At 53.4% G+C, this 12,949-nt stretch overlaps 1 protein-coding gene across 2 annotated transcripts; it reads left to right on the top strand.

The window, feature by feature from the left end:
• The first annotated feature begins 3,644 nt into the window (after positions 1-3,644).
• KPTN (kaptin, actin binding protein) lies at positions 3,645-12,949 on the top strand. 2 transcript variants are annotated; one of them, XM_005589705.4, is made up of 12 exons: positions 3,645-3,929; positions 4,276-4,358; positions 4,481-4,565; positions 4,640-4,694; positions 7,111-7,186; positions 7,304-7,377; positions 7,723-7,832; positions 8,188-8,265; positions 10,376-10,451; positions 11,211-11,346; positions 11,437-11,619; positions 12,555-12,949. In XM_005589705.4, the coding sequence occupies exons 1-12, from the start codon at positions 3,707-3,709 to the stop codon at positions 12,681-12,683; spliced, it is 1,308 nt and encodes a 435-aa protein (XP_005589762.2). In that variant the 5' UTR covers positions 3,645-3,706; the 3' UTR covers positions 12,684-12,949. The 2 variants fall into 2 exon arrangements, with proteins under 2 accessions (XP_005589762.2, XP_073880114.1); XM_074024013.1 differs by lacking the exon at positions 4,276-4,358.

Genomic DNA, 12,949 nt, shown 5'->3' with positions numbered 1-12,949 from the left:
GGGCAAGCTCTTGGGAGGTTGGGAGCATGCATCCTTGAAACACGTGTGGGCTGGGTCAGTTTCTAGGTTGGGGAGACCCAGGGATGGTGGGCCTGGGGAGGAGCTCTGGCTTGGAAGTCCCAGAGCGCCCATCTTGATCTAACTTTCTCTGGGTTCTTGGGGTCCAGGGACCTTGGTTTCCTCAACTGGGATGCATGGTGATGATGCCACCCCTCAGAGCCAGTGGGAGGGTCGAATGTGACAATCCTCATGACTGCTTTGGATGAGAATGGGTGGAAGCTCGCCGAATCTCCCATGTCCACATTTCCCTGGCAGGAAGGCTGAACGCCCCGGTGACAGTTGTTCCATCTGTCACAGGACGGGGGAGGAAGCGGCTTTGGTGGGCAGAGTCTGAGGCCCGAGTGGGTCTGGGGAGTGGGGGAGGAGATAGCAGGAGCCTTTGCCCGGGAAAAGTGGGCAGGAACCAGCTGCCTCCACCACACTCCACAATGTGCATGTTGGGGGACCTGTCTGTTACGCATGTGCTTTACCCTGCCCTGTGCAGGGCCCCTCACTATGGAGGAGACGGGCTGGAGGAGGCTCAGTGCTCAGGCAGGATGGGAAAGTGTCAGGAAGTGAGCAGGGGCAGTACCTGCACAGAGGAGGGGCTGCCTAGGAAACCAGGGTATGCTCCTGGGAGAGAGGCTGCAGCCCAGTAAGCCTAGAGAAATGCAGGCGAGGTTCAAATTCCCTGACATCTGCCCTGCTCCTCTGTCCCCTGCAGCTCCTCCCACAGCTCCAGTGCATTGATAATGGCAGCAAAGACTCCTGAGACCTGAGATTGATTACCATGTCTGCCCCCGTTGTGCGCACTGGCTGAAGGATAGTGTGAGAATCTGTTTCTGCCATTCATGACCTAAATCAGTGATGCTCAGCCCTGACTATGCTTTAAAGTCCTTGAAAGTATCCAGGCTTGGGGCTGGGTGCTGTGGCTCATGCCTGTAATCGCAGCACTTTGGGAGGCCCACGCTGGTGGATCACTTGAGGTCAGGAGTTCAAGACCAACCTAGCTGACATGGCAAAACCCTGTCTCTGCTAAAAATACAAAAATTAGGCATCATGGCGCAAAAATAAAAGTATCCAGGCTGGGGCCGCACTCTGATAAATTACGGTTTGACTAGGTTTCCTTACCCTTTTGTTTTGGGTTTTTGTTTTTGTGTTTTGTTTTTTTTTTTTTGAGATAGAGTCTCGCTCTATCACCCAGGCTGAAGTGCAGTGGTGCAATCTTGACTCACTGCAACCTCTGCCTCCCGGGTTCAAGTGATTCTCCTGCCTCAGCCTCCCGAGTAGCTGGGATTACAAGTGTGTGCCACTACGCCCAGCTAATTTTTGTATTTTTAGTAGAGACAGGGCTTCACCGTGTTGGCCAGGCTGGTCTCAAACTCCTGACCTCAGGTGATCCGCCTGCCTCAGCTTCCAAAGTGCTGGAATTACAGGCATGAGCCACCATGCCCGGCCTGTTTTGGTTTGCTTTTTAAAGCTTCATAGGCGGTTCAAGTGTGCAGTTAGGATTGGAAACCTCTGAACAGAATGATTCCTTCCTAACCTGTAACTTCATTTTTTTATTCATCCGCTCAACATGTGGCTTATAGGTTACTAGGGAGGGAAGACACCTGAAGGAAACGCACTGATGAAGTAGCACTAGACCCACGTGCCACTCCCTCAGCAAATTCACTAAGAACCTGCTGCATGCCAGGCCCTGGGAACACAGCAGCACTGATGGCATTCCCAGACTACCCTCCAGGAACTTCTCCCCACATCCAGAAATCTGGAATCATCACAAATTCCTTCTTGCCACCTCCCTTATCCAGTCTGCCTTTGAGAACTTTCCATTTGCTGTCTCTTATGTGCTCAGCACATAGTTTGTGATTTTTGACACATATTTACTGAATGCCTGCTTTGTGTCAGGTCTTGTGGTCCAGGTACAGGCGATAAGACCGTGATCAAGGGAGATCAGCTGCTTCCTTCATGGAGCTTGCAGTCTGTGTGTGCTCGAGGTGTCCAGGACAGCTGGCCAACCCATGTCTTCTGGAAATGATACACAGATGTGCACAGACTACCCAAACCTTCGTGGCCTTCTAGGGACAAAGAAGCACAGATAGGAACCCCTGAAGGCCCCAGATTGGGGAACACCTGGTTTACATCCTGTCCCCACCACTAATGAGTCAGTCAGTGGAGTTACTCTTTCCGAGCCTCCATTTCATCCTCTGTAAACTGGGATAATAAACCCCTTTGAAGAGGTTTCTTTCTTGCAAAGATTAGTGAGATAGATTTGCAAAGGATGTCCAGGCACACAGTAAAAACTCAATGAATAGCCGGGCGCGGTGGCTCAAGCCTGTAATCCCAGCACTTTGGGAGGCTGAGACGGGCGGATCACAAGGTCAGGAGATCGAGACCATCCTGGATAACACGGCGAAACCCCGTCTCTACTAAAAAATACAAAAAGCTAGCCGGGCGAGGTGGCGGGCGCCTGTAGTCCCAGCTACTTGGGAGGCTGAGGCAGGAGAATGGCGTGAACCCGGGAGGCGGAGCTTGCAGTGAGCTGAGATCCGGCCACTGCACTCCAGCCCGGGTGACAGAGCGAGACTCCGTCTCAAAAAAAAAAAAAAAAAAAAAACTCAATGAATCCTGAATAAGTGAACCGGCAGGGAGGGTAACAGTAGGCCCTTGCAGAACAATTGTGAGGAGTCAGATTATCAGAGCCAGCATGACTGTCACCAAGTAGGTGTTCGATAAAAGAGTTGGTTATTATAGCTGGATCATTTTTCCTTGGGGTCAAGAAGAATGTATTCATTATTTTAAAGGTGATACTGTTAAGATTATGAAGTATGGTCCGGGCAAGGTGGTTCACACCTATAATCCTAGCACTTTGGGAGGCCGAAGTGGATCGCCTGAGGTCAGGAGTTAAGAGACCAGCCTGGGCAACATAGCAAAACCCCATCTCTACTAAAAATAGAAAAACTAGCCAGGTGTGGTGGCGCCTGTAATCCCAGCTACTCGGGAGGCTGAGGCAGAAGAATCGCTTGAACCCAGGAGGCAGAGGTTGCAGTGAGCTGAGATCGCACCACTGCACTCCAGGGTGACAGAGCAAGACTCTGTCTCAAAAAAAAAAAAAAAAAAAAGTGAACTGTGGAATTACCTTGTTTGGTTTCCAGTACTGACCGCTCGTTACTAGCTGTGTGATCTTAGGCAAGTTACTTTACCCCTCTGTGCTTCAATTCCTTCATCTGTAAAATGGATTTAAGTACCTACCTCCACCCCCTTCCAAATTTTTAATAAATTATATGGAATGCACTTATAGTAGTTCCTGGCACATAAGGGCAATATTAAGTTTTACGATGATGATGATTCGACCTTCCACACAGCATAGAGCGAGAAGCCGTGGCCGCCACCTCCCACCTCTAGTCACAGACTCCTTATGGCAGCCGCTTGGTCCAGAAATGGAAAGGAGAAGAGTGCGCAGGCGCAGTGGGTCAAAGTTGCCTGGGAGACCCGAGCATGCAATCTGGCCGCCATCTTGGGAGAGGGCAACGCCAGCAGCTTCTTGTACGTCATCAGCCTGCGCAACGGTCGGGCACCCGGCGGTTCAGGTCGCTTAGAGAGTCGTAGGTTGGGTAGTGCGGGTTGCGGCGGGGACTGCCGAGAGGGTGCGTAACTGAGGGGCGTGATGGGGGAGGCGGCCGTGGCCGCGGGGCCTTGTCCGCTGCGCGAGGACAGCTTCACGCGCTTCTCGTCGCAGAGCAATGTGTATGGGCTGGCAGGCGGCGCCGGCGGGCGCGGGGAGCTGCTGGCCGCCACGCTTAAAGGCAAGGTGCTCGGCTTCCGCTACCAAGACCTCCGACAGAAAATCCGGCCAGTGGCCAAGGAGCTGCAGTTCAACTACATTCCCGGTGGGTGGCGCTATGGTGCTGGGAGGGCCCTGGAACGTGGTGTTGAGAAGGCTTCTGAGGCTCTCTCTGAGCCGGGTCACCGTGCTGGGAGAATGGAATCGGGGTGGTTTAAGGGGGTCACTGGGATCAGGAGGCAGGCATAGTTGGGGCCTGGATGAGCCTAGGGTTTCAGGATTCTTCAGACTTACAGGTCAGGATCCCTGGTACCCAGGGAACAGAGGTCGGGTGATGGCGGTCAGGACTCAGACCAGAGGGCATGATCATTGCGGTGGCCGGAGTTCACCATGTTTGGGAGATCGGAGTCATGAGTCTGCCTGACACTGAACTTAGAACTCTCCCCTCCCAGTGGACGCGGAGATTGTCTCCATTGACACTTTCAACAAGTCACCCCCCAAGCGGGGTCTGGTTGTGGGGATCACGTTCATCAAGGTACCTAGAGCCCCCTCCACCTCCCTTCGCCCTCCTCCTTACACACATGGTGAGTTCCACTGAGCTGCCCTAGATCCCACCTGCCACCCCTGCCCTCCCCTGAACCCCGTGTCCTCCCCCAGGATTCAGGGGACAAGGGCAGCCCCTTCCTGAACATTTACTGCGACTATGAGCCCGGCTCTGAGTACAACCTTGACTCCATTGCCCGTGAGTGAGGCGTGGACGGGAGGAGGGAGAGGGTCCCCAGCAGGTCCCCCACGCTCACGTGCCCGTCCCTACAGAGAGCTGCCTGAACCTGGAGCTCCAGTTCACTCCGTTCCAGCTGTGCCATGCAGAGTGAGTGTCCCCTGGGCATCCGCGCCCACCCCACTGTAAATGTAGAAACCCTGAGCTCTCAAACCCCTTCTTTACTTACAGACCCCTGTAGTCTGTTTCCCCTTTTGGAAAATAAAGAGGTTGTACTAGATTAGAGATTGAAAACTAAAATGCCAGCCGGGCACGGTGGCTTACACCTGTAATCTCAGCACTTTGAGAGGTTGAGGTGGATGGATCACCTGAGGTCAGGAGTTCAAGACCAGCCTGGCCAACATGACGAAACCCCATCTCTACTAAAAATACAAAAATTAGCTGGGATGGTGGTACGCACCTGTAATCCCAGCTACTCAGGAGGCTGAGGCAGGAGAATCACTTGAACCTGGGAGGTGGAGGTTGCAGTGAGCCAAGATTGCACCACGGCATTCCAGCCCAGGTGACAAGAGCAAAACTCTGTCTCAAAAATAAATAAATTAAATTAAACTAAAATGCCTTTGGGGACCAGGGAGGTCGTGTGAGAATGGAAAGCACAAGTGTAATGTAACAGGTAGCATGTGTGCACACACGCATATGCAGCTGAGGTTGGAAAGCTGTAGCTAAGTGGAGACCACGAACTTGCCCACAATCAGATTCTATGTTTGTTTTTTAGAGCATCGTGCTTTTTTTTTTTTTTTTTTGAGATGGAGTCTCGCTCTGTTGCCAGACTGGAGTGCAGTGGCTTGATCTCAGCTCACTGCAACCTCTACCTCCCAGGTGCAAGTGATTCTCCTACTTCAGCCTCCTGAGTAGCTAGGATTACAGGCTCATGCCACCATGCCTGGCTACTTTTTATATTTTTAGTATAGATTGGTTTTCACCATGTTGGCCAGGCTAGTCTCGAACTCCTGACCTCAGGCGATCCGCCTGCCTCAGCCTCCCAAAGTGCTGGGATTACAGGCGTGAGCCACCACACCCGGCCCAAGCATCATGATTTTAAGGTGGCCATAGACCAGATGGCCAAGGGGCCACCACCCTGCCATTCCTGAACTAGATAATCTGAGAGACTTGATGGAGCACCTGGGAATTCTGGGAATTCTGCACATCTAGAGTTCCCAGATTCTAACGTTCTAGAGTCTGACATTCCAAGATCAGAGATGCTAAGTTTTCTAGAGTCGTAAGCTCTAAGATTCCAACATTTGAATGTTCTACAGTAAGATAGAAGACAGAATCTTCTGAGGTTCTGTAATGATAAATTCCTGACATTCTTATCTTTCTTTTTTTTTTGAGATGGAGTCTCGCTGTCACCCAGGTTGGAGTGCGGTGGCGCGATCTCGGCTCACTGCAAGCTCCGCCTCCTGGGTTCACGCCATTCTCCTGCCTCAGCCTCCCGAGTAGCTGGGACCACAGGCGCCCGCCACCATGCCCAACTAATTTTTTGTATTTTTAGTAGAGACGGAGTTTCACCGTGTTAGCCAGGATGGTCTCGATCTCCTGACCTCGTGATCCGTCCGCCTGCCTCGGCCTCCCAAAGTGCTGGGATTACAGGCGTGAGCCACTGCGCCCGGTGACATTCTCATCTTTCAAGGAGATAGAACATAGACCATCTAGAATACCAAGGTGCTAGAACCCCAACGTGTGTGGAATCCATTCTAGAGTTCCAGATTCCATTCCAGAACACAGATGGTCTAGAACAGGGATTGGCAAACTTTTTTTGGTAGAAGTCCAGATACTAAATATTAGGCTTTGAGGGCCAGTCTGTCACAACTACTCACTTTGCCATTGTAGCCAGAAAGCAGCCATTGACACTGTGTAAATGAATGAATGTGGCTGTGTTCCAATAAAACTTTATTTACAAAAACAGATAGTGGGTTGGATTTGGTCTACAGGTCATAGTTGGCCAACCCCTGGTCTAACAGGTGAGAGTTCCCGAAACTGAAGATTCTAATTGCGCTAATGTTCTTCTTGCTAGGATTTGGATATTCTATCATTCCGTGAATCTGAAATCTGTGATGGCAAATTTTAGAAGTTTTAGTATTTCTAAGGAGACAGAAAACAGCACTTCTAGAATACTGGGGTTTCAGATTGAAGAGGTCCTAGCTTTCTAAGGTTCTACAGTTCATTCTGGAGTTCCACATTCCATTCCTAAATCCACAGAGCGAAGGTAGGAGTAGATGCGGGGTCTAAGAGTGGGAGGTTCTAGCAAGCCATGTTCCCTCAATTCTGAGATTGGGAGGTACATTCCCTGATTCTGAGATTCTCTGAGGGCTCGTTTCTACAGTTGGGTATTTCAAGGAGATAGAGTACTCAGGAGCTTGAGCCCTGAGATTCTAACCCTGGGTCTAGTGTCTGGATCCCAGAATATTAAGGTTCTCAACAGGCCGGGGTTTTTGCAAGAGGAGAGTTCTGGTTCTCAGACCACATGGACTCCACTACCTTGGGTTCTAGATTTCTCTGCTTTCAGGGTCCAGGTCGGGGATCAACTGGAGACTGTGTTTCTCTTGAGTGGGAATGACCCGGCTGTTCATCTCTACAAGGAGGTGAGGCGGGGAGGCGTGCTGGGCAGAGCCCTGTGGGGTTCACTGTGGGCTGGCGCTGGGTGGGTATATGTGTGAAACTGACTTAAGCGGGGGTGGGGTGGGTCTTGGTTCCCCCAGAACGAGGGGCTGCATCAGTTTGAGGAACAGCCCGTGGAAAACCTCTTCCCAGAGCTGACGAACCTGACCAGTAGGTAGGAGAGGCCCCGAAAGAGGCCACTGGGGACCGGGGCAGTGACCTCAGAGAAATCAGGCGGTGGGACCTTAGAGAAATTGGGCACCAGGGAGGAGCTCAGAAAAACGAGTCCACGGCCTGACTTCAGAGAAATTGATCAGCAGGGGTGACACCAGAAAAAACAAGAGGTGGACTCAGCCCTCGGGTGGTGAGAATTGACCCCAGAGGAATTGGGCGGTGAGGATTATCCAGCAGGAATCAGGGTCCCAGGGCTACAGGGAGGGGCAACTGCCCCTGGGGAGGCAGAGGGGCGGGGCTGGGCCCAGCAATGGCCCTCGGTCCTGTCCATCCATCCGCCCGCCAGCGTCCTCTGGCTGGACGTCCACAACCTCCCCGGCACGTCCCGGCGCCTCTCAGCTCTGGGCTGTCAGAGTGGTTATGTCCGTGTCGCCCACGTGGACCAGCAGAGTCGAGGTGAGGGCCACGGTGAGGCGGGGTAAGGGGTGGGGTTGAGGGCTGGGGGCGGGGCCAGGGTGGGGCTGAGGACTGGAGCTAGGTGGGGTAGGAGAGGGAGGTAAGGGGGTTGAGGGATGAGGGTGGGGCTAGCCGGGCGGGGCTAGGGTGGCGCCAAGGGCTGGAGCTGGGTGAGGTAGGGTAATGGGGGGAAGGGATGAGGGTGGGGCTTGGGGGCGGGGCTTGGGTGGGTTCGAGAGCTGCGGAGGGGCGGGGCTAGGGTGGGGCTGAACGGTGGCGGGGAAAGGCAAAAGTTTCAGGGCTGGGGGCGGGACCGGGGTGGGGCTGGGGCTCTGAGTCCTCGCTCTCCACGCAGAGGTTCTGCAGATGTGGTCGGTCCTGCAGGACGGCCCCATCTCCCGAGTGATCGTGTTCAGCCTCTCGGCCCCCAAGGGTGAGCTCTGGGTTTGAGGGGATGGGGAGAGAGCGGTGGAGGGAATGTGTCGGGGGAAGAGACAACTCTGCATTCTTGGGTCCTCCCACCCAGATTTGCACCCCTCTCCCAAAGTGTCCAGCCCCCAGTCCCTCCCTCCTGCATCCCCCACTCCAGGCCTTGAACTACAGTGCACCTCTTCCCTCCCCTCCCCTCCTGTGAATTTAACTTCCAGGACTGGCACATGGGGCCTAACCCATATATTTTCTGTTAGGGTCCAGAGTTGGTCTCCTCACTTTGGTGTAACCTTAGCCCCGCAGCCTGGGGCTGAGCGTCCACCTCTCCCTCTGTACCCTAACCTGCACGTCTCACATCGGGACTTCTTCAGCCCACTCTGTGGCCCCTTCACTGTGTGTCTTGCTGCAGTCTAGCTCCCGGCTATGCTCCTGGACTCACCACCATCCCACCACTCCGAGTCTAGCCTTTTCCCCAGTATGCTGATCATTCCTGCTCCTTTACTGGGGTCTGTCCCTGACTGGCATTTTGCTTTTTTAAAAAAGTTTTGACTAGGCGCGGTAATCCCAGCACTTTGGGAGGCTGAAGCAGGCAGATCACCTGAGGTCAGGAGTTCAGGACCAGCCTGACCAACACGGTGAAACCCCATCTCTACTAAAAATACAAAAATTAGCTGGGCCTGGTGGCGGACGCCTGTAATCCCAGCTACTCGGGAGGCTGAGGCAGAAGAAGCGCTTGAACCTAGGAGGTGGAGGTGGCAGTGAGCTGAGATCACACCACTGCCCTCCAGCCTGGGCGACGGAGTGAGACTCTGTCTCAAAAAAGAAAAAAAAAAAATTATTTCAATCACTTTGGGGACACAAGTGGTTTTGGTTGCATGGATAAATTATATAGTGATGGATTCTGAGATTTTAATACACCCATCACCCGAGTAGCGTCTGTTGTACCTAATGTGTAGCTTTTATCCCACACCCTCTCCCACCTTCCCGCTTCTGAATCTCCAAACCCCATCATATACTCTGTATGCCTTTGTGTACTCATAGCTTAGCTCCCTCTTCTGTGAGAACATACATTTTTTGGTTTTCCACTCCTGTGTTACTGCACTTAGGATAAGGATCTCCAGTTCCATCTTAAGTTGCTGCAAAAGACAACATTTCATTCCTTTTTATGACTTGTGTAGTATTCCATGGTGTATATATGCCACATTTTCTTTCTCCACTCATTAGTCGATGGCCACTTAGGTTAGTTCCACATCTTTGCAGTTGTGAAGGGCTGCTGTAAACATACATGCACAAATGTCTTTTTTTTTTTTTTTTTCCCCAGAGAGAGTCTGGCTCTGTCGCCCAGGCTGGAGTGCATTGGCTCAATCTCGGCTCACTGTCACCTCCACCTCCCGGGTTCAAGTAATTCCCCTGCCTCAGCCTCCTGAGTAGCTGGGATTACAAGCGTATGCCATCACACCGGGCTAATTTTTGTGTCTAATTTTTGTGTTTTTAGTAGAGACGGGGTTTCACCATGTTGGCCAGGCTAGTCTCGAACTCCTGACCTCAGGCGATCCGCCTGCCTCGATCTCCCAAAATGCTGGGATTACAGGCGTGAGCCACCGCACCCGGAACCTCAGACTATCATCTAACACCTATTTCTCCTTCTGGTGTCTGACGTTCATAATTTCTCTCATAGGCCAATCTCTTACCCTTCCTCTGTAACACAGCCTCAAGAGTTTTTCCAGAGATCTAACCTGCATGTCTGTCATTAAAGGGGCCTGGGGTATGACGAGGAGCTCAGAACCTGTCCCCACAAAACCATTCCCCTCTTCATTCATGTTTTTTTTTTTTCTGAGACAGAGTCTCGCTCTGTCACCCAGGCTGGAGTGCAGTGGTGCGATCTCGGCTCACTCCAACCTCCGCCTCCCAGGTTCAAGCAATTCTCCTGCCTCAGCCTCCTGAGTAGCTGGCATTACAGGTGCCTGCCACCATGCCTGACTAATTTTTATATTTTTAGTAGAGGCGGGGTTTTATCACGTTGACCAGGATGGTCTTGAACTCCTGACCTCAGCTGATCCACCCGCCTCGACCTCTCAAGAGTGCTGGGATTACCATTCATGTTTCTTCTCCAGAGACCAAGGACAAGCCAGCACAGGATGAGTACAGCGTGCTTGTGGCCAGCATGTTGGAGCCAGCAGTGGTGTATCGGTAAGGGGGCCTGAGACACATGGGTGTGGTCTAACCTTGTTTCTTTGCGCTGTGGTCTAACCTTGTCATTCTCCACAGTAAGTTCCTTTGGGTGGATTACTCAGAGCTGGACAAGTAAAGATACTTGTGACCCAGGGGCGGGGGCTGTGAATTGAAGTCTAGACTTGCAGGGAATATGTTGAGGTAGGGGGGTGGGAGCAGAGATGCCCCCTGGAGTGGATGTAGTAGGTGTGCTGGCAAATGGCTAATCACTGGCTATGCACGAGGAAAGCCCAGGTTTGTAGCATTTACCAGAGTTTCCAGAGTGTAAATACTTCTGCTACAGTGGCTTTCGAACCATGAACGTGATTACATGGGAACGTTTCCCAGTCAGCTCTCGGAAGCGACTATAGCCAGCTCTGGCACCCCTCTAGGGGTGGTGAAGGTGTCCGACCAGGGCTAAGCCCTCTTTGGGGTCCCATGAAGGCAGCGTGGGTGTCTAGATTGAGGACACGTGTGTCTGAATCCCCAGATGGGACCCCGTGGCTTTCCATCTGGGAGTGAGGTGGTCCCGGAGGTGAAGGGCTTGAGTGCACAGGTGGACCCCTCGCTGGATCTATGAATATGTCCAAATCTGAGATGATGATGTCTAGGCTTCCGGAGGACCAGTGTGTCTAGGCCTGAGAAGGGAAGCAGTACCGGTGCCCAGCTCAGCGTCTGCCAAGGGTGCCGGGCACTGCAAGCTGACCCCAGTCTGTCTGCTGCATTTGGGACCCTCAGGGACCTGCTGCACCGGGGCCTTGAAGACCAGCTTCTCCTGCCCGGCAGTGACCAATTTGACAGCGTCCTCTGCGGCCTGGTCACCGACGTGGATTTGGATGGGCGGCCAGAAGTCCTGGTGGCCACCTACGGACAGGTGGGACCTGACGGTTGGAGCCACCCCCCACCGGCCTCCCTCCACTGTGCTCCCCGTCTACCTGTGTGACCTCACTCTCCACCCCTGCAGGAACTGCTGTGTTATAAGTACCAGGGCCCAGAGTCGGGGCTCCCTGAGGCCCAGCACGGGTTCCGCCTGCTGTGGCAGCGGGGCTTCTCCAGTCCCCTGCTGGCCATGGCTCACGTGGACCTGACCGGGGACGGGCTGCAGGAGCTTGCCGTGGTCTCCCTGAAGGGCGTGCACATCCTGCAGGTAACCCCGGCTCTCGGGGAGAAGGGTTGACCTCAGCAGTTTCGGGCAGCGGGTGCAGGCCACCTCCCAGGGGAGGGAGGAACTCATTTCTGGTAGGCAGTTCCTACCGGCCAGGACAGCTCCCAGGAGAAAGGGGCACCTGTGAGCGCTCACAGCAGCTGGGGTGGGGGCACCGGCCTGATGAAGGAGATTTATTTATTTATTTATTCTTTTATTTTTGAAACAGAGTCTTGCTCTGTCACCCAAGCGGGAGTGCAGTGACTCGATCTCAGCTCACTGCAACCACCTCCCAGGTTCAAACGATTCTCATGCCTGAGCCTCTCAAACAGCTGGGATTACAGGTGCCCGCCACCACGCCCAGCTAATTTTTGTATTTTTAGTAGAGACGGGGTTTCACCATGTTGCCCAGGTTGGTCTTGAACTTCTGGCCTCAAGTCATCCGCCCACCTCGGCCTCCCAACGTGCTGGGATTACAGGCGTGAGCCACTGGCCCTTTTTGTTTTTGTTTTTTTTTTTTTTGAGACAAAGTCTTGCTCTGTTTCCCAGGCTAGAGTGCAGTGGCGTGATCTGAGTTCACTGCAACCTTCACCTTCTGGGTTGAAGTGATTCTCCTGCCTCAGCCTCCTGAGTAGCTGGGATTACAGGCGCCTGCCTCCACGCCTGGCTACATTTTATGTTCCTTCTAATCTCATTTCCTTACATTTGGGTCTAGGCTTTGTCACTCCCACCGGAAATTCGCTTAAGGCCACTCCCCTTCACCCCATCACAGAGGCCCATTCCCATCCCACACACTGTGGTCTGCTCTCTGCCCTCCCACCTGAGCCGAGCTCCTGGCCTTTGGAGTTGCTTCACTCCAGACAGTCCCGCCATGATGTAACCTTCCCCCCTGCAGCTCTTCCTCAGCTCCGTCCCCCTCCTTCTCTTGTTCCCCACAGCACAGCCTGATCCAGGCCTCGGAGCTGGTCTTGACCCGGCTTCGACGTCAAGTGGAGCAGAGGAGACGTCGGCTACAGGGGTCGGAGGACGAGGCAGGTGCAGGGCCAGCTGAGAATGCAGCCTCTTAAGCACCCACGCACCCACTCTCCCCAGACCTGGGGCGACTCATGGCGTGCTCACCGCCACCCGCTGGTGGGGGGTGTCCTGAAGGACAGGATGCTGTCCTCAGACCTCCCCAGGGTGGTGAAGCTGTGCCCTGAGACCCCAGCTAACCCACTTCTCTCTCTGTGCCTCAGTGTCCCTATTTGAAAGCAGGGATGATCCCGACCCACCCTGTCCACTCTCGATGAGAACTGGCTAACTGATGGTTATTTATATGTCCAGAAGAACAGCA

The sequence above is a fragment of the Macaca fascicularis genome, chromosome 19, assembly GCF_037993035.2.
Source record: "Macaca fascicularis isolate 582-1 chromosome 19, T2T-MFA8v1.1".
Lineage (NCBI taxonomy): Eukaryota > Metazoa > Chordata > Mammalia > Primates > Cercopithecidae > Macaca > Macaca fascicularis.
The sequence above is the reverse complement of the archived record's forward strand: the minus strand, read 5'-3'. Positions and strand labels throughout refer to the sequence as shown.

What these genes read in the sequence shown, in the direction of transcription:
- KPTN (XM_005589705.4), top strand. Translation starts at nt 3,707, where the DNA reads ATGGGGGAGGCGGCCGTGGCCGCGGGGCCTTGTCCGCTGCGCGAGGAC. An exon ending in TTCCAGCTGTGCCATGCAGA is followed by an intron (nt 4,695 to 7,110) that starts GTGAGTGTCCCC and finishes CTCTGCTTTCAG; the next exon opens with GGTCCAGGTCGGGGATCAAC. An exon ending in TGGTGGCCACCTACGGACAG is followed by an intron (nt 11,347 to 11,436) that starts GTGGGACCTGAC and finishes CCACCCCTGCAG; the next exon opens with GAACTGCTGTGTTATAAGTA.